The 21399-nt window shown below is 41.7% G+C and overlaps 1 protein-coding gene across 2 annotated transcripts in view; it reads left to right on the top strand.

The window, feature by feature from the left end:
• MOB2 (MOB kinase activator 2) overlaps nucleotides 1-18681 on the top strand; it is a 120005-nt gene extending 101324 nt beyond the window's left edge. For both annotated transcript variants that reach the window (XM_086613451.1, XM_086613450.1), the window contains exons 2-5: nucleotides 7581-7741; nucleotides 8969-9062; nucleotides 15660-15784; nucleotides 17370-18681. In XM_086613451.1, coding sequence (XP_086469577.1) covers nucleotides 7581-7741; nucleotides 8969-9062; nucleotides 15660-15784; nucleotides 17370-17680 — 691 coding nt within the window. In that variant the 3' untranslated portion in view covers nucleotides 17681-18681. The remainder of the gene's footprint in view (nucleotides 1-7580; nucleotides 7742-8968; nucleotides 9063-15659; nucleotides 15785-17369) is intronic.
• Nucleotides 18682-21399: the final 2718 nt, after the last annotated feature.

Here is a 21399-nt window from a genome sequence, read left to right as displayed (position 1 = left end):
AAAAGACTGTGGGCTGCTGGAGTAGGAAACTGGACAGCCTTCAAGAGTTTGTTCCTGTCCTGTAAAATCTGGTGTAACCTGCTGCTTCATTGTTCTTGGTGGGAGTTTGTCACCAGGGCTCATAAATTTTAGCTCATAAAACTGTTTCCTTCCAGCTATGAAGGGGTTCAGGACTCCCATACTTACGCAGAACATTTCTAACCAGAAGTTAACTGATACCTTCTTTCCAGTAAAGTGCCACAGAAGAACCAGAAAGGTAACAGGTACATCTGTGAGCAGCTGACCTGGTTTTTCCTTACAAAGCTGTAGCCTTCCGTGGATGGCTGAAATACTTGGGTTTCTCCCCTCTGCGAAAGGAGTACATTAGAGGAAGAGAGATTGGATCTTAACGTTTTTTACCTTAATGTGCTTTATTTCCTCTTCTGTTCTGCTCGCATTCCATTTGACTCCTTACCCAAAGAAGGGAAGAGGAGAGAAGCTAAAATGAAAATATCCAGTATACTTTAAAAATTTTGAATTATAAACCTTTACTCACTGGAAAATGTAAAAACCATGAAAGTGTTAATAAAGATTGGCCTAAAAGCCACTGTTAAAATGTTGGCTTACTGCCTCTCTAATTCTGTGTTGGCTTATGTTTTAAGAAGCTAACCCCCATCCTCAGATTACCGAGAAAGTAGGTTTTGGCAGGAGTACTTCATCTATAATTCTTCATCAGTGGAATATATTTTCAAACATGACACTCGAATAAGAAAGGAAAAAAATTACAGGATGAAAATCAAAGGCTGAGATAGTTTGATATATCCGGTAGTTCGGTAGCGTAGAGGTACACCTGTGTGAGGTGGAATATGGTGTTGCTGTTGGAGATTAAGTTTTCCGCATAAATGTCTTAGCTGGGAATGTACCATTTCAACCTCAAAAATTTTGCAGATTGTGAACTATACAAATAATAAAGCACAAGCTAGGTTACTTAAAAAACCCCAACGAACCCTAAATCTCAAGGGACTTTTAAAATATCATTTGATAACATTTCTGTGGGCATCTTATTTTTTGATCTTCCTTCAAATTTTTCTTTTCGTGCCACTTTTGCATGCGTTGCTATGAACTCTGTGGGGCTTTTACTCTTCTCTCACCAACACTTACTGGACACATCACAGCTGGCTTGTCACAGTCGAGACACGCACCCTTCTAAATTTGCAGGGGATTGCTAGGATTATACCAGTTAAGCTTGGGTAAGAAATAGGGTCAGTTACTAAAAAAATAAATATTATTAATCACAAAATAAGCATCTTTGTCCTGTAAGGTTCATAATCCATGGCGATTTACATCCCCACAGACCTGAGATGGCTGGTGAGTTTTGAGGTTTGCAAACAGGGAGACAGATTTGCCATGCAAGGCCTGTTGGACCTGTTCTGTCAATTTTCAAATGGAAATCAGCGCGTTTGAGATTTGGCTGGAACTGGAAACTGGTGCATGATCCAGAGGGCACAAAGTGATAGGAGTTTTGCCTGCAGCTCTGCTCCTCACCACTACAGGTTTTTTTTTAATAAACTTTTTAAAAAGTTACTCTTATATCTGGTACTGAAACCGCTTAATTATGCCACATTAAAAAGAGAAAAGCCACTGATTACTTGTATTTAAAAAAGAAAAAATAAACAACCACTCACCTCAAGGGTGGTTAGTTGGGTGTGAAGGGTAGGAGATGGTGATTGAAGCATGGTCCTTGAAGGGATTTCAGTTTCACATGCAGTATAAGAAACTGCACAGCTTGCTGGAGACAGCAAGAAATTATTATATCTGTCCTGTTTCCCTCTGGAAAAAAGAAATCCTGAATTGGTAGCAGTTATCTTAAATTGCACGATCCGATTTTGGGAAGTTTGACATTTAAGAAATCACTAGCATTCCCTCTGTGTGACCAACCTGGTAATAACGGATTCTCATGAGCAAAAGCATGGATGCCTAGTACAATTCTAAAGTGGTGTAAACCACTTCAGGTTATGAAGCATAGTGGACATTGCGTCTTTGATGCTTCTTCAGCTAAACCAGATTGCTTCACGCATGCTTCTTTCCAAACAAACGGTATCAGTTTAAACAGAAGCATATCTTTAGTATTTGTACTATGGATAAACTTTGAACCTTACAGCCAGTTTCTGCTATGAAATGGGAATAATACTTTCCTCATATGGTTTTAAAACTAAATTAATACCTGGATGGTGCTTTGAAGATGCTCCGAAGTGTGGGGTTTTTAAAACCCAAGAAACTGCTGGGCATCTGATCAAGAAGGAAGTGAGAGAGAGAGATTAGAAGAATATCTTTATTAAGTGAGATGGGATAAGAAAACAAGCTGGGAAAGTGTGGCAGTTTTACTCGATTTTAACAAAGCAATTAGACCAGGGAAAAAATCATCACAGCCCAGTGGGCCTGTCACTTGGTAGAGTGTCTTGTACATCTCTTTCTCCAGTGAAACCCAGGCAGAATTCTAGCTGCTGTGTTTTCTCAGCTGAACAGTATGGAAGCCCTGCTAGAAGCATTAGTGAATGTACTGTCTGTGGCTGGAGCCAGTTTGCTGAACCTTTGAAGACTTCAGACAAGTGACCTCTCTTCTGTCATCGCCCATCACTTTTCCCTCTCTGAAACTTATTCGTGGGTATGACTTGGCCTGTGGCATCATGTTTAGTTGAGTGCATAAAACCAAACAAACAAACCTATCCTGGGAGTTATCTGAAGAATTAGTTTGTACTCTGGTTTGCCTGTCAACAAAAACTGCTGAGTGCTATCTCCTTGGATTCCCTAAAGATGTTTCTTTCCTTAATTAGTAGTCAAGCATTGATAGACAGGTTTTGGTCTAACCTCTTAACAGACCTTCACTGAACTGCTGCGTAACAGCTGTTCCTCCAGCTGCTTTGGAGATATAGTTGATCTGACATGGACATGTTAAGATACATTTAGCAGAATTATCTTATTTTTTAAGAAAGATGCAGGTGAACGTGAATCAGGACTTTGGTTTGCTTTAGGGTGCCTATAGCAGTGTTTTGAAAGGTAGTGCCCTTTTTGTGGTCTTATATGACATTTAGTTACATTTTCCAGTAAGTAATCATCTGCACATTATAGATTTTGGTATTTCCTGAAAAGAACATTAAAACTCTGGTGTTCTCATTCTTTTCCCTTCATTGAAAGCAGGCAGAACGAGCTGTTGCTGAATGTGCTGCTTCATGCTCACTGCTATAGTCTTCACTTATAAGAGTGTTCTGGGACATCTCAGAAATGGCTACAGGCAATTTCTCATATTTGTGTACTTTAAACATAAAATGGAAAATCAAGGAAGGCATCTTGACCGTGAACAGCTTCACAACAAAGGAAATAACAGATGCTTCACTTTGCACATTTGGAGTTGGTTCCAGGTAGATGGTGTTTTCTTACATGTCTTTGAAACAACAGTGAACCTGGAGGTAGGGGAGAGCAGAAGGAAGGAAGCTAACTTCTAAACTTTATGCTATTTGGTAATTCTGGTAATTATTGATGTGTAAGCTTTGGTTTGTCTAGAATATGGAACAATTATTTGTTGATTCTTAATCATACGAAATCATGTTTCTAAAACTGTTTTCTCTGTACTACCAGCTTTGTAAGTCTGTAAAGGAAGTGCTTTAGTATTGACTAATATTGACAGTTTCCAAACTAAACCCACAGTTTTACAGCCTAGACTGAGCACGACTCAATTAATATGAGTAAGTCTGACTTTCTAGCCCAAGTTCTGCCTAACTGAAGGAAGATGTGTGGTCCAGTTCAAAACTTGGTGTTTTTAAGACTGGAATTTCTTTTGGTTTGTACTTAGAATATTTGGGCCATGTAGTATCCCAACTGCACTGCATTGCAGGTCATGAAAATCTGCAGGTAGGAACAATTTCTGTGGTCTTGCTTTAGCTCTCAGCAGCTGCAAAAGGTTTAAAAAGAACTTTGTACTGGACATGGTGATTTGACATTCAGGTTTCACTGGTGTGAATAAACCCTTTCATATCAGTGATTGTGAGTATTTTGCAGGTTCAGTGATGATACCCATGGGTCGGGTTCCTTTTTTTCAAGCTGAGCCAAAGCTTTGGAAAGAGGCAGAGCATGGGATCCTTCAGGAAGCTTCTGTTTGAAGTGCCCCACTTCCAGCACAAGGCAGTTGTGGAAAAACTTACACAATCTGAGGAAAAGACGTGAAGTGGCTGCGTGTACTAATCTGGCAGAGAACTGACATTTGTGTGGAAACGAGGGGTTTGGATTTTTGTAAAAGGATGGCGTATTGTCGTTTGCATTAGCAAACTTGTGAAGTATATTTAGTGTTGAATTTTTGTTTCTTTTCTTGAAACGGGGAGAAGGTGCTGAAGTGAGAACGGGATACACACGATCCATTTCTGTTCAATGGAAGGCTTGACTCAACCTTGTATGTCTGGCTTCCTTCTGTGGTTTCCCTCCACAGCCTGGCTCAGTGACAGACTGTCTCTGACCTCTTCGTCTGTCTCTCCCCTCCTCCTCCTCCTCCGCCTCCTCCTCCTCCTTCTTCTCTCAGAAGACTGCTCTTAGCTGACGTGGCACAGTCCTAACCTGGGGCCCTTGGTTTAAGTATCCTAAAGTAAAGCAAAGACACAAACTCCCATTCTATCCAAACTACTTCTCACTGATAACTTTCTCCTCAAGCGTGGTTAATGCGGTTTGTCAAACCAGTCTCTGAAGCTGAGGGTATTTTCTGCATGATTGTAACTGGAACTATAATTTTCTTTAAAAATCAACTTATCCTTGAGTGCCTGAATCCACCACCCTCACCCTGACCCTCAAACCACACCAGAAACCCACTAAACCCACCCAGCTGAAAAAAACCCTAAATAGTATATTCTGAATGGACCGTACTATTGTCTGTCAGAGGCCCAGCCGGTATGAAGGTGATGTATGGAGCGTGCCAGGCTTGATTTCACTAGCGTAGGAGTAAGGCAGCCTGTGCTGGAAATTAGGCAAATCAGTGGCCTGGAGTACTTTTCACTAGCTCAAAGCCAAGTGCATAGTTTCAACTGGATTTATGCTGTTGACTGTCAGGGTAAGCTAATTTCAAGTCTTAACATGGTATTCCTGCAAAAGGAAGACGTCAAACGTGTTGCTTCATCTGCTATAAAGTCAAGTTACAGACTATCGAATGATACTATTGTTTTATGCTATTACGTTTTCCTTGAATATCATCTCAAGTTCTGTGAAAATCTGAAGTCTCAGGCCCAAGAATAAATTAAGTATATCTTTCATAGCTGCTTTAAATCCCTTAAAGGCCCTCCTGCAGTTCTTGCTTTCATGGATTTTTTTCTTATCAGTAGCTTATTTTTACATGGTGAGGTTCAGACGAGATCTAGCAAATGTCAGGGTTTGAAGACAAGAAGAGTTAGTTGACAACCAGGAGCTGTTGCTCTAGCTGAGCAACAACCCGTCTGTATTGAGAGCTCTGTGCTGAGCAACATCTGACTTTGCGTGTCCTAAAGCATCCCTTTGCGAAGCAGCTATGAGAATTAGTCCAGGTTACTTCATTAAATAAACGTGAGGGACGAATCTTACAGGCTTCGTTTGAATTGGAACACGCTGCCGTGGAAAAAGGAGATGGCAGGAAATGTGCAAGAGTAGCTATGTGCTAAATTAATCTTCCTAATTTATGAAGATTAGATACTAGCTTTAGTTTATTCTCATACTGTATTTGTATTCTTTAAATAAAAAGATGTTCTGTGCCACAGGCGTCCTCTCTCTAACCATGAAATCCACCTTTCCCATTAGCTTGCGGAGATAAAGCGTGACCATCTTTTCCCTATCAGAGACCTCCTACAGCGCTTTCTGCACATCTGTGGCTTGTAAATATATTGTGAGGGTGTAAGTGTATATTGTGCTGCTGTCACTAAGTTTTCCTGATTTTTCTTTGATGATGGCCTTCCTGAAGGCCCTGACTTCCTTAAAGTCCCCCTAGTCTTAATTTAGTGTTAGAGAGAAATGTAACAAGACTCAGTGCAAGTTCAAGAGAGCCAACAGTGGCCGCGCTGGTGACCAAGCTGTAGTAAGTTGCGGTGTTCCTTTCTTGTGGAAGGCGAATCTCGATCTCTTCCTACTGCAGTGCTGACGACGTGGACGATGAGTCATTTTGAAGATGGATTTAATGAACAGATCAGTGAAGAGCCCATAAAGAGAGAAATCTGAATAATCGTACTTTCTTTGGGGAAAGCATTGACACTTCAAACATTTCAGGAAAGATGTGCATCCCATCCTCACAGCAAAAATCAAGACTGCATGTATCTCAGACAGGGATTGAAAGCGTGTTAAGAGCCAGAACACAAGGTCAATTTCCTTTGGATGGGATCTAGATGAGTTTCAATAGCAAACTTAATGAGTCATTTGCAATGGTGGAATTTTCTTGGTTTTCGAGATCCTTAAAAACCTCTTTAACTGAGAAAACTTGACGTTAAAAAATCCTGGCATCTCCTCCTTTTATTCATGTGATAGTGCACAGCAAGTGTTGCCTTACTGCACTTGTCCCTCACCATTAAATATATCTTCTGTCTCTGGTTAGGTGGGAAACATGTGGATATGCAGCTGTTTGACACATAGCCTAAAAGACTGAAGTGCTGACTTGCTATCCTTCCTCAGAAGTCCTTACTGAACCCCCAGCCCAGGAATATGGGTTGGGTTGAGTGTCCAGTTTGAGGATGCTAAAAACAGAGTGGGAGGAAAACCCTATGGATTACAAAAAACACTTTAGAAATGGGAGATGAGAAGTCACAATATGCCAGGGAGATAAATGTATTTTATGGAATTCGGTTTGTCTGCTTTATAAACTCAAATGGAAGGTTATTTCGTAACGTATCGGATTTTAAAGGATTTTCAGAAAAAAATGAACTCTTATCTTTCTGTCTCGAGTGTACTGGGAGTTCAGAAAGCAGGTGTTCTTGTAGTTACCAGTGCTTCCAGCTGGAGTCACAGGTGCTCACTTCCAGAAGGCTCCTGGTATCTCAGAGAACGTAGGGCTGGAGGAGCGAGGAATGCTGTGGCTCTGAATGAGCAGAGCCAGCACATTGTGTGGAGAGAACATTTTTCCCAGCTGAAAGCTATCTTCTTGCAGCAGTCCGCTTTTACTGTCCCTCGGATGCCCGTTCTGCAGGTGACAGTTAACTGTATGATGCAGCAGATTGTTAGTGTACTCGCGTCAGAGTAGCTCCTTCAGGCGTGGTGCCATTCTGCTGTCACGACTGTTCCTAGGCGGAAAGAGAGACTGTCACTCTCCCAGTAATTTGCAATCTGAACTGACAAAAGGGTAATGGAGATGGAGCAGCTCAGTCGCAGGTTTCTTAACGCCATTCAAAACTTCCAGTGTTACTTGAAAAAAAAGACTGATTTCAGATGCACTTTTTAAGAAGCCATCTTTTGCTTTAATAAAAAAGAAATTAAGCTAAGAGGAGGGAAGGCAGGCAGAGCAGTGTAAACACAATACAGGAGTCTGGATCAACCAGCTTCTTTCAGGTTTCTGTAGCTGTTCATCAACAGTAAAGGTAACCTTTCCTCTCTTTCTCATTCTCTTGCAGGAAGTCCAAGGGAAAGCCAAATGGTAAAAAGCCAGCACCGGAAGAGAAGAAACTTTACCTAGAGCCAGAATACACAAAATCCAGAATTACTGACTTCGAATTTAAGGAGCTAGTGATGTTACCACGAGAAATAGACCTCAATGAGTGGCTAGCCAGCAACAGTGAGTATTGTGATCGTACAGCTCCGAGCTTGCTGTCCACACCCAAGGCGACATTCATTCACTCTGTGGGGTTTTTATTTTTTTTTACTGTTTTCAGTGCTTAGAAAAACACTCAATGACTATTTATGCTTACTGCATAACGCACGTCATTTTACCTTGAATAGTAATTAAGCTGTCTCACATACAAACCAACTGTGCTCAGCACCATGGAAGCCTTGATGTGTTTCCTCCTTCCAGCTCCCTCACTGTGGCACTTGAGGGCATTAAAGTTTTTGATGTGCTGTTGAGGACCATCACGTTTGCTTTGACTATTTGCTAAACCAGCTGGTTCAGCACATTTCTGACTTCCGGTCTCCCAGAAGCATTGTAAAAATGGTAGTTTATTATGACTTATATGTAAAGCAAGTTATGCTTAAAGCCAGAAGTTTTGAAGCCTTTTGGTTGGATTTCTTCTCCCCACTCCTTCCAAGCGTTGTTGCAATCACTGTGAGTTTAAACTGTAGTCAAGCTGGAACTCAGCAAGGTGACTGACTACTGTGACTGAATGCTGTAGCTGTGCATCTCAGTTCTGATTTACAGTACTTTGCTGTGCTTCTGCTTCATCTGCCAGTCCTGACTTGCAGCTGTGACCCAGTCTTGTTCACGTTTTTAACAGTGTGTGGTAGTAGCAAGAAACTACTTTAAACTGCACACTAGGAAAAGTTCGTAGAGACTCATTAAGAAAAAGCGAGGTGCCCCTTGAGGAGTATTAAGATGTTTAATTATCTCAGGAGATATTCAAAAAGCAGAAGTGTCTTAGTTTTCATGCTGGTTGTTTTAGAAGGAGATATGTCATGAAAACTATTAATGTTGTTTCTAGCCACTGTATGTCTGAAGTCTGACTTCAAAAGAATGTAGCAAATTGTTTGCCTTCAGCTTCTAGTAGAGTGTTCTACTGTAAAGGTGAGGCTGATGATGGAGACACTTTCCAGTCTTGCTGCTTTAGTGAGTAAGAAAAGCTGATGCATCATGGTGCTTTCATCTTAAATCAAAACAAGAACTTTCATTCTATGTACCTCTCTGTTTTGCAGTTCATCACTAGACTCATTTAGCTAAATCATGTTTAAATTTGTTTAAATTTAACTCTGAGGCCACTTCACTCACTCTATTTAAAGAATTGTCTGCAGGATAAACAGTGTTTGAAAGTATTTTATACTTCTGAATTTCACCTTTGTGTTTGTTTTTCAGCAACAACTTTCTTTCATCACATCAACTTACAGTATAGTACAATCTCAGAATTCTGTACAGGAGAGTCATGTCAGACCATGGCAGTGTGCAATACGTAAGTCGATATCCACAATTACAGGGTTTCCATGAAGTTTTCAGAATTGCTTGGGGGAAGGATATTGGTATTAGATGGCATTGGGCAAGTGCTTTCCGGCAGATCTCTGTGTAGTGAGAATGTGGCAGCTGTACATCCTCTGCTCTCCCCTCAGCAGTGAAGGGTGCTAGAAACCTGTTTTTGTGGAGGACTAGAAGGATGAGAATCTTTGACTGTTCTGAGCTGGTTTTATAAGGTCAGATCAGAGAGGCAAATTACCATGTGTGTAGCTTGGGGAGAGAGGAGAAGAAGAGCGAGGCAAAACTGTCCTTACTGGTAACAGTACTGGGATTCCATAGAAGGCCGGGGAGGATAAAACACTGCAAAAACCTCAGAGGGTGCTTCTGATAGCTGGAATGCTGACAGAGCACCAGGCTGCTGACGAATAACCTCTAAACTGACGTGAGCCACTGGCTTTCTGCCTGAGCCCCTGGGCACAGAGGACGCAAGTGGCAGCTTTGCAGAGAGTAAGGAAAACGTTTTGGTTTGGCATTTTTCCCCTCCAGGACTTGGTAGACTTTTTTAACATTGACTAGCTGTCACTTATGAAAGAAAGCTTTGTAGTTTCACTGTACGTGGTGAATATAAGAAAAAGTAACCATAAACTCCTGCTCTTGATTAGCACAGTCCAACATGATGGTATATGAGATTCAGTCAAATATGAATAAGCCTGTTGTGTTGTGTGTGTTTGTTGTGTTTTGTTTTGTTTTGTTTTGTTTTTTTCCTCCAGCACATGTGTTGATGATAGTCCTTTTCTTCCCTGCTCTTGCATTTCCTGGGATTAATTTGGCTGAGATAGATTTTAAAACAGAAGACTGAGCAGTTAATGTTATAGCACATCAAACAAACATCCCTGAGAATGCATGCAACAGAACCAGAGCAATATATCATATCTCTGACAATAATTACGTAGTGCTTAGAAAGGAATCCTTGCTTCATGCACTGAGCTATCTTGTACGCTTGAAATTAGTGTCAGGGGCTTTGTTTGAGAGCACTCTGAAGAATGCAAAGTGTATGGAGGATATTTTTGCACATAGAATTTGGAAAGATAACTGTCAGTAGAGAATTAAAGGCCATGTTAGAGACTTTGAAAGCAGGCTGGAACAGAAAGTAATCCAGCTCTGCTGGACCCAGATTTTATCAAAAGGAGACAGCATGTCTCCAAATGAGAAATGGTGATCGGTAAGCTGAGTATTTTGTTGACTCTTGCCCCAAAGCTTTTCTTGTGTTTTAATTCCTGAGGTAGCACTGGCTGTCCAAAGGACTGAGTTTAACTGTTTATCCACTTGGCTGATGGAAAATAGTGGCTAAAAGGAGGTGTGGCGGTAGGGAACCTACGTAAGTGCTGCTCCATTCTACTCTAGCGAGTCTTATTTAAAAGACTTCTCTGTAAGCAATTTGTGCTGCAGAATAAAGAAAGGAAGTGCCTGTAGGCGGCTCCAGCTGTAGTCTGTATTTTTAGTGGTGAGGACTGATAGCAGAATGTTCCTATCCTTTGTTTTGGAAAACTGAAAAATTGCACTGTTTGGGAATAACAGGAAGCATGTCTACACTTGGGTGAAGCACTTGAAACAGTTTGTGTTTAGCTAAACCATAACAACTTCAGTATCTTCCTGTACTCGGGGGCAGATGACTGATTCATGTTTGCAAACTGTAGGCTGCATGTTTAATTCTTCTGTCAAGTGTGTAGGTCTATGAAAAAACCTGGTGAGATCACCCAGCTACACACCTCAGTACAGTTCAGCTTTGAAGGCCCTGTTCATAAGTGCGTTCTCCAAATATCTCTAATGACAATTTTGGATAATCCTTATGTTCTGCCTTTCCAAGCTCTTCCCTTTTGGATGAGATATGTCTAAATGGAACATGGAGAACTGCCTCAAAGATGCTCGTTTCTTCATATCCAATTATGACTATGACAAACCTGTATGTCACTTCCCGCCCCACCCCCCTTTTTTTTTTTTTTTTTAATCTTACCCTAACAAAGTACGGTAAGGACATGCTTATTGTGTTGGAGAAACACCAGTTGATATGATTTATTGTGCCTTGGACCTGTCTCTAGTATAGAAAGAGTATCTCCTAAACATGAGAGTCAGTTGCTGATTAACCTGACGGACACTCCAGATTTGACCTTCAGTGGCTGTGATCTATTTCTTCAGGTATTTTGAAATAAAATAGCATCCACTTATATTAGATTGCCACAGAATTACAGTATGTTGGAATAAGGGTGCAGTTTGCCCTTTTTTTCAGTACTGATTTCTTAAGTAGTTCAGTATGAAGATCTGCTCCTCTCCTGTATTCCCTGCCCAGTTCTCCAAGGCGTGTTTTGGATCACACCATTCTGGTCATACCTAAGGGAGGCTTTTTGTATTTATGGTTGAGAGTTGAGATTTGAAGTTAACTATCGAGAACAGGTTGGTTGTCAAGTTACTTTGCATTCAAATGCACTGCAAATACTCAATCCTAAGTTTAGAGGATTTGCTGGCAAAACAAACACCAATTGCAGTTAAATATTTGAGGTAAGGTTTCAACATCTCGGAGGAGCTCCAGCCAACTGACAAACTGCAGACAGATGCAGCTTTCAGCCCTCTGTCAGATATATGAGATAGCACAGCCATCTGCACACAATGAGGAAGAGAATTTTTGCTTAGGGTTACTAAGAGACATCTGACCAAAACTTAGTCTCCTTATAGAACAGATGGAAGCATATGCTGGCAAGGTGGGACAATGCCAAGAGAAATACCAGAATGGCCAGTTATCTTCAAAATTTAATGAGAGTGGCATGAATGTAACTTTGGGAATTACTTCATTTTACTCGTTAATATGTGTATCACTTGCTGTAAAGCAGGTACTCTATTCTTAACACAGTATTTACTGTTTCAATTTAGTGTGCTTTATAGCTTATTGCTACACAAACTAGCTTTAAAGCACCATGAGCTGTAAACTGGTTTTCTAGCTGACATTTGGGCAAAACTTCTCAGAAGTGCTCAAGTGAGTGGAGTAAGAGCGTATGAGTGCTGTTCATGAGGCTGAGATTACAAGACTCCTGAGGCAGAAATTAAGGATGGAGGCAAGCTTCTAGGCAGCCCACAGATAAAAGTGAAAGGTCTCATTTTGGTCCAGAAATCCCTTAATTGATAATTCCTTATCACTCATTTTTTCTAATTTTAGCCTCCTTTCTCACGTCTGCCTTGCCCTTTGTGTCTCTGCATGTGGAGGGTATTTCCTTTTAGAAATCCGAACTCAAACGTGCATATTTTGCATTTCCTTATATTTCAGTTCCCCGAGCTGTATGTGTCTACATCGTAGCTCCTTTCTCTTCTCCACTCTCCACGCAAACGTTGCTTTGCCCCTGTCAAACCATCAAAGCTATTCCGAGTTGCTGACAAGCGCTATGTTACCGCCCTTGCATTTGATGCAATTTGCTATCCTGCTTTCTTCAGAAACCATCTCTTTGTATTTCTAGCAGGACTGTCTCTCCTTCCTTTCCAGACCACATAATCTTTGCAGCGTTTGGCTTTCCCTCCTTCCAGAAGCTTTTCTTATATACTGATGTAACTTCTGTTCTGCCTTGGCTTCTGTGTCATCAACACAAACCCAGAATGTTTTAGAGGAAAAGCAATAAAATATGTACATATTTTATGATGCAGCATTGTGACTTCATATTTGTTATACTTTATTATTTGCATCATAGGATTTTCTCTGTTCAACTTAAAGTCATTTCTCCCTGGGATTTAGAACGGAGCTGCAAATTCCTCGTGCTCTGCATACTGGGCAATTTAAAACTGCCAGAATTTTACACAGGACATGAAGTAATCAAAACCTGTGTCATGTGAGCACTTTTTGAAAAGTGCCTTTAAATGCCGTCGTCTTGTCCTTTCTGCTTCCCATCCATTGCCTAATATGGGACTGTACTGTCACAGTGCCAGCGATGGAATGCAGTTAGGCTTCTGTGCCCAACTGAGCCCTTCAGTGGCCCCAACCTGCTTCCTATCTTGTGCTTCCTATCTTGTTCACAGAGATAACTCCAGCATGGGCGGGAGCTGCGTACCAGGTGTGAGATGTTCATGGCATGCCAGGGGCTCCTCTTTTCCTCCAAGACCTGTGAAGACTCTGTTCACAGCACTTAAAACACGAGGAAGACACGTGATTCTAATCAACAGGACAATCCTTGTAGTTACCCCCTTACTCTTAATGGATCTTCTTTTACATTCCTATTTTGCATAATTAGCCTAATTTTCAAGGAAAGGCAAAAGGATATGCAGTGGGATGTTACAGCAGATTTATTCACTTAACGTTTTCACGTAAGTGAACTTGTACAGTTGCCAAACTGTTTCTTTTCACTAAAATCCAGTTATTCAGAATCATTTTTGTGCCTAAGGGCATTTCTAAGCTATGCTTTCTGTCTTGCAGTTGAGGATTTCTGCAGCATGAGAAAACTGCTGAGGTACAGACAGTCCAGTCTGCTTCTACTCTTGGCAACAAACATTGTTTTAAGACCCAACATACGTCCCAGGTTGCCTAGGACTGCCTTCTTCCAACTTACTGCAGGACTAGACAAATGAGGTGGCTTGTGTTGGTGCACTACATTGTGTAACTCCTTATATGTGGGCTGTATAAAGGAAGTAAGCAGTGATGAAGGACATAGTCTACGCCGAAGGGCCCAAATGCTACTTTTGATGCCTGACATAGCTCTACAAAGAGCCTGTAACTCCTGCTTTTTCCTCTACTTGCTCACCTTTTTATGCCCTTTTGCAGTCAATCCGGCTCTCTCTAGTAAACAACAGACAGAGTGACCAAGCACCAAGTGCTGAAAATGAGCTGAAAGAAAAATTCTAAACCTCAAGTGTGTGCAGAACTAGTTTTCAGTTGCCCTTCCTCTCTTAAAGTTTGAACTACTCTACTTATTTCTGCAGCCTCCTCTTGTTTTCATATGGCTTGGGGCATGAACAGTGTCCTTAGTGTCTTCACCTCACTGCCCTTAGGTCCCTGAAGAATCCTTCCAGGCAATGAAAACACATTGTAAATTACAAGTTTTCATTTGCTACTTAACATTTTTCTTTAGTCCCTTTGGTACTGTTCTGCTGGTCAGTATACGTAAAAATTCACTTTCCAAGTGGCACGTATGGATCCTTCCAGTTCAATGCAGTCTAGTCCTGTTAGGCACAGAGAAAACACTTATTCTTTATCTTTCATGCCAAAAAAAAAAAAGAGAGAAGTGTCCAAAGGTGGCTACGCATCACACTGAAGTGGTATTTTGTCTAGGGCTATAATGAGGCTTGTTTAGTGATTTCGTGAGTGATGTCAGATAACAGGTCACCAGCCAACAGCAGCAGAGCTGGAGCCGAACAGACAGGCAAAAAAACGGTACCCTGGCTCATGTGTTGGGTGAGGTGTCTTTCTAGCCAAGTTCTGATGCTCAAACCCCTTCCAACCTTGCTTCCAAAGGTAGTCAGCAAACCCCATCCATGCTGTGTTCTGGGAAGACCAATGCAATGGATTTCTTACCAGTCCCATAATGATACAGGACTGCACCTGGAGCTTAGGCTGTTTGAAGGAAGAGTTCAGGGACTGGAACTCAAGACACCTCTAACGTGACATTGGCAAAACACTTTTTAATTTTTTTTTTCCTAATTCCTTAGCTGTAAAACCTTTCTCACTGTGTGTGCCTACTGCAATGGATAGCTGCTCCTGGTAACATTTTAGAGGTGCTTTGATTAACTGTGACTTTTAAAAAAAAAAAAGGAACAAACCTTCAGTGGTTTTGTACCCTTCAGAGTTTCTGTCAGGTGAGGGATGGCTGCAGTTATCAAGATGATTATGGCGAACTGATTGAATTAGGGTTGCTTTTGAAGAGCCAAGCAATACACTAATATCTCCTGTTGCTTAAGATCCAACAGGATTATTCACTGGTGGCAGAGTCAAATGTAAATTCAGATGTTTTGGGGAGTCTGTAACCGAAGGAGCAGAGTCCTAAGGCATGCTGGTAGGGATGTGCAGAAGGGTCCTGAAAACTTTCCCCAGATTGGACTTGGGAACAGGATTTGTAACGCTTAAAGATGATGCCAGTACGTCAGAGCAGTGACTTGGGAAAGCTGGTGTTTTGGAGCCACCTTCTGTCTGCTTAATAATATTACACTACAAGACTCGTTTATGTTTTGTCATGTTAAGCTTCAGAAGATCACCAGTTTGTCACTGTGCGATGTTGTTGCCCTTTAAAAACAGTTATAGAATGCTTTTCTGTACAGTTCTGCAGACTGTAAGTAAACCCGCCGTCTGTCATGGATAGGGAGTTATCGCTGCCTCGGCAGAGCTCCTCTCCGTGGAGACTTGGCAATGGGCTTTCTGTGCTTGGTACTGCTACTAAACTGATAGGGAGAAACCACATTGGCTAACAGAAGCTCAAGGTTTTTGATGTAGAAGTAAATCTCTTCCGTAGCAGCTGTGATGTATTTTGGTAATGTTGCACCTGATTTATATTATTTAGACTCTTAACCTCTTGGAGGAGTTGAGCTGAGGGGCCAAGGTATAAAGTGGTGACACTGTCAATTCTCTCCACAGACAGTACTACTGGTATGATGAGCGGGGAAAGAAGATCAAGTGCACTGCTCCTCAGTATGTTGACTTCGTTATGAGTTCGGTGCAGAAGCTAGTGACAGATGAGGACGTCTTTCCAACAAAATACGGTATGTCTGCTTTCGGAAAACAGGTGCTTCCCGTGGCTCTTTGCAGATGCCATAAGTAAGGTGAAAGTTGGCATTCCACATATGTGTTAAATACCAGACAGCTTTCTCACTGTTTTGTTTTTTTTTATTTTTTTTTTTCTAAGGGAGATTTTAACTTTGGTTCATTCGTGCAGTGAGAAAGGCTTGTGCTGTTGGCATATCAGCTGGGGTGAAAGGCTCACAATCCTAGCTCCTTGGCTGCATATTTCATCATCGGGATATCTTTTTCTTCAAGCATTTTTATGTCTTCTAGCCTGTTTTCAGAGAGGATAAAAATTTGAAAACTGTCAGCATATATGTGTTGAATACAGCCTGCTGCTAGTAAAATTTAACCTTATTGCTATTTTACTATTTCCTATAGATCCCTGATGCATTAAGCAGGCAATAATTTGGATTGCCAGGAATGTAGCTTGTCTTCCTTGCCCAAGTAGGCCGTGTCCCACAGATTGTTTGCAGTCTCCCTTCCAAAGATTAAAAAAAGAAATGTGATTTTTAAGAATGCAGAAGCAACAGGAAAGTAACTTTAACTCAAGTTTGTATCCTAACAAGATTGCTACATGCAATGCCTTTGGTTAAGGGGGAAAAAAAAATAGAGACCTGAAGTTATGGTAGGTGGGGCTTAATCATGACTAAAAGCAGCTGGCTTCTTGAGCCCCTTCAGCTGATAACTGGGGAACTAGGACATTCCAGTATAGCAAATGTTAAGCTAGCAGCCTTTGCTTACAAGCATCTTGATCTGGAAAGAGGCAGTGTCCAATAAGCCAGCTGAAGCTGACTTTTTTTTTTTAATTTTATGGTTTTTTTGAATATGCTTGTTCAAGGGCACCTTCGTACAGGTGATTTGTCTGTGTGGCCAAGGTGCACTTGAGACCAGTAACACACTTCATATTGTGCATCATGCAGAGGGTGGCAGGTGTTGCTTTTTGCTTGCCTCAGTTTCACTGTCAGTGTTGTCCAATAATCCGTCTTTCCCAGTGCTGCTCCAGCAAGCACAATTTCAACTGCACGTGATAGAAGGCACCTGGCATTTCTTTCTGTGTCTTTTCCCATTTGATAGAATTTCAACAATTAAATGAGCGTAGTAGTTACGTATAGTTAGTCAAACTGTTGCACACTATCAAAGCCTGTGTAGCTTAGCTGCATTTCAGGATCTGTGAATTGGCCTCCCAAGCATTATGTACTTCCAGGGGAAAAATCTGCTACTCCTGGATAAAGTAGCTAAGGATTCAGAAGAAGCTCTCATTATTTTTACAGCCAGTAACAAAAAATGTTGTGGTTTTAAAGAATAATTACACGTGCCTCCTGATTTTTGAACTCTTAGGGTTTAAAGCTTAACTTTGAATGAAAATACTTAAAATCTCCTTAGATTCTTCCCCTGAACTCCTGCAAAACCAACCAGGTGAGAGGATGATACAGGGCCCCCAAGTTGTCTGCTGTATAAGGTGGGCTAGTTGCTCTTACCTACAGCTCAGCCCAAACAAATGCTGCTGTGGGGCTGAAGGTGAGCAGTTGCAGCTATCATGGTGTTTCTCTGTCTTCCTTTCAGGCAAGGAATTCCCAAACTCATTTGAGTCCCTAGTGAAGAAGATCTGCAAGTACTTGTTCCATGTGCTGGCCCATATCTACTCCTCACACTTTAAGGAGACTTTGGCACTGGAGCTGCACGGACATTTAAACACGCTCTACACACACTTTATCCTATTCATCAGGGAATTCAACCTCGTGGACCCTAAAGAGACCACCATCATGGACGACCTCACAGAGGTCCTCTGCAGCAGCAGTGGGAGCAGCAGTAACGGGAGCGGCAACGGGAGCAGCAACAGCGCAGGAGCACAGAACCACGTGAAAGAGAGATGAGCCCTCCTACAGGATCAAAACTAATATTAAAAACAATATTATATATTCTGTGTGTATGTGTATGTATATGTTCAGATATACATACAGACATATACAGCGATGAAAGCTGAAAGAAATGATGCTGCCACCACAGGACATGTAGTTGTACGGGACTGTACGGAGCTTTGGTTTAATGCGCCACCCGGCGAGAAGTTGCACCAATTTTATTTTATTTTCTGTCCACTCCTTCTTTTCACCTATTCAGATGGATGATGGGTGCTGTTTTTAGAGAAGAGTCAAGCTTGAGAGTGGGGCCACTCTTGGGTTTTTTTTTTTTTTGGTTGGTTGGTTTTTGGTTGGTTGGTTGGTTTTTTGTTTTTCTTTCTTTGGTCTTGAGTGCAAGCCCTTTGTCTTTCTAGGATGGTGGTCCTGCCATTTAAAAAATATCTATTATATTATAAGAAGTGACTTTTACTTTGAAGTGGCTTAAAACGCAGGTTTGTTCGGGGTTTTTTTTGGAGAGGGGTGGGGGTGGTTTTTCTGTTTGATTTTACATAGACTGCCCCTTACCCTGCCAAAAACTCCCCAGTTGAGTGCATCTTGCCCTTTTTTAGCTTGGAATGAGAAGAAACTCCTGGCTTGACTAGAGTAGCAACTAGGGGCTTGCTACGTGTTGAAAGTGGGCATGGTTCTCCAGTTGTCCCATCTACCTGGTCACAATAGGAGAACATGCAAGAAGATCCACAAGCCTTTCCGCTTATTGCTCCTACAACATATATACTCTTTTCTCTGCTCCCCTGCCTTCTCTTTTCCCAGGTACACCTCTGCAAATAAAAAGAGTAAGATCACTGGAGTCCAAAACCCATGTGCAAGAGCCACCACCACTGAACAGAGGCCCGGGGAGGGGGGAGAAGGGTACATTGAGTCAGTCACCGCCTGTGCTAGAAAGATGGCTGTTGGCATAAAGTTATATTGTTGGCTTATTTTAGTTCATCTGTTCTGTAATAATAAAAACAAATCTATCAGCCATAAGCTTTGGTTTTGTGTTTGCAGCGTCAAAAATCAGTGGAATCCACCCATACAGCTTCCCTTTCACCACCGAATGCTGTTGGCCCTGCTGTCCACCACCTTTATAAATGATTGTTTGTCTTCCACCCTGTAATCTTACATTGGTAATCAATTCCTTATTCTTTCTCGTACTGCTAGGAACCTCCTCACCAGGTAATGTGAAGATAAAGCACTCTGAAGATAAGCAACACTTGGAAAGGAAAAACTTTGCTGTTTGTACATACTTACATTCTGCAAAAGTAGAGGGCTCCTGGATGTTTTGTGGTAAAAATTTTTTCACAGGATCTGTGGATAACAGTATTGTATCAATATTGTATCTGGACAGTAATATTACTCTTTCCTTCACATGTTCACTGAATTCTTGCATTTAGCATTTCCAGTTGGGAAAATGCCAAATTTGGGTTGCAAGTGTGCTTCTCTCAAATCTGTGGCAGCCTCTGAGAGTTTTTTGTTACTGGTTTTGGTCATTTTCCTGAGGTATATACGTCATTAGTAACTGACCTGGTGCGAATCCTAGAAGGTTTTCCTGAATGAGGTCTATAACTGCAGTAAAAATCAGTAGAGAGAAGAAAAGGAGAGCAAAGAAAAAAGAAAAGGAAAAGCACAAGCGTGTGTAGCCTGGAAGCATGAGCAAGAAAGGAGGGAAAAAAAGAGAAAAAGAAAAAGCACTTGTGAAGAAGTGTCCAAGAGCAACAACAGATAAAGGAAGAAAAACATGCAAGTGAGGAAAAAGAGCAAAAAGGCACAAGAAGGGAGGTGGAGGAGTGAGTGAGAGAAAACAACTTCAAACTTTGTGAGCCCAAACTTGTCCCGTGTTGTTTGTTTCCAGGTTGTGGGTACCTTGTGAGCCTGCAGGCACCTGTGCTGGAATCTCGCTGACCTGCTCATCTGGTGCCATTAACACAGACTGTTCAAGAGGACTCCTTCCCCACCATATCCTCCTCCTACAGCCTCCATATCCAGATGGATGTTCCCATTCAGTCTCCGTTCACACTGATGTGAGCCCTTCCCATTGCAATTCCCTACACTAATGCCTGAAGGGAAAACCAGAGGTCAGCAGAAGCTACCAGAGCCATGCCATCTGTAAGGCCCTGTGCTCCTTGCAATGAGGCACACAGTGGAGTTCAAGGTAAGTTAGTAACAGCAAGGACAACAACCCCAACCCAACTATTTCTGGTAATTTATTATCTGCTTGTTAAAATGCATTCGCAGGCTTAATTCTAAAGACCATTTAGAAATGAGACACATTTGGGAAAGGTTTGACTGGAACAAGAGGCAGTTCAGCTCTCTCTGGAAAGGCTGACTTAGCTACAACTCGCGACTTTCAGATCACAACACAGTGGCATCTATAGAACACGTAGGGTATGTCTGTACCTTAGCTTCCCATAGGAGAACTGACAGAACCTTGTGGGAAGTCTGGGAACCCCTGCATTGGTGTGAAGCAGCAAACCAGAACAGTGAAGTACCACGTTACTGCTGGAAGAGCCTGCAGTTGTTCACGGCAGCTGTTGCGAGTTTAGTCTGCAAACATTTGATATTCCTGAAAGCAGAGACGCTTCATCTAGCAGGGCAATTTTTTTATCTTTTAAAGCAGTTAACAAGAACACAAATAATGAATCCTATTTTAGTGTAGCCTGTCTCATTGGTTTTAGCAGTGGGAATAGGGAAAACACTGAAATCGTGCCAACACTAATGTTCTTCTTGTCAGGAGTAAATGTTCCTGCAAAGCTCAGCCTCAAGGCGTCCAAGCATCTTTCAGACGTTACTGAACTATGCTGTAGTAACATTAGATACAGAAGTGCCACTAAGTCTTCAAACTCTGTGTGTCTGATGCCACTGAAGCCTGCCAGTGACTATCCGCACTTGTAAGCACTGAGCTCACGTTCCCCCCGTATCTAAAAGACAGGCTTAGGTCTTCTAACACTGAGGAAATTGTCATGTTGCCCCTTTAAATGTGTTTTGTAAATTGTTTAAAGCACTGTCAGGACAACAGAGGCACCTTACTTACACTACATTCAACACCCTCCACCTTGCCCTGAAGATCATGGTGTACCATACCCTTGTTTAAGGATTGCTAAATAAACAAAACACCCCAGAAAAATAACCAAACACTGGTAGAAGACACCTATATATGCATGCACACACATATAATCCCAGCATACATGACTTCTGCAGGCCTTGCCTTGCCAAACTCCCAGCTTTACAGCTGCCATTGCAGAGTCCCTAACCAACTCTCAGGCCTAAACCTATGGCAATGAGCACAAGCCATCACCGGGCTAAAGGCTTTCCCTGAAAACCAACGACAGTCATACGTATGTTTTGTAGGATTGTCTTCCTAAAATGTGGTGCTCTGGCCACACGTGTGATGGGCTGAAGAGCTGAGGTTCCATACATTTATAGCAATGGGGTGACATGTTACAGCAAGCAGAAACATTTTTTTCCCCATTTTGTCATTATCAGTAAGTCTTTGAGGCTGCAATGTCCTCAGGAAATCCAAGCATAAGCACCTACGTTTAAGCAGGTAGGAAGGACGAACATAACTTTTTTTAAAAAGTTTAAACAGGAGGAAAATAACTTCTAAATACATGCCATCTGGAATAAATACCAGCAAGCACCAAGGTCAGCAGCTTGTGTCCATTAGTGAGCTACCTCTGGCCATTCACAGGAGCAGG

Source organism: Tauraco erythrolophus, chromosome 6, assembly GCF_009769465.1.
Source record: "Tauraco erythrolophus isolate bTauEry1 chromosome 6, bTauEry1.pri, whole genome shotgun sequence".
NCBI classification, from domain to species: domain Eukaryota; kingdom Metazoa; phylum Chordata; class Aves; order Musophagiformes; family Musophagidae; genus Tauraco; species Tauraco erythrolophus.
The sequence above is the reverse complement of the archived record's forward strand: the minus strand, read 5'-3'. Positions and strand labels throughout refer to the sequence as shown.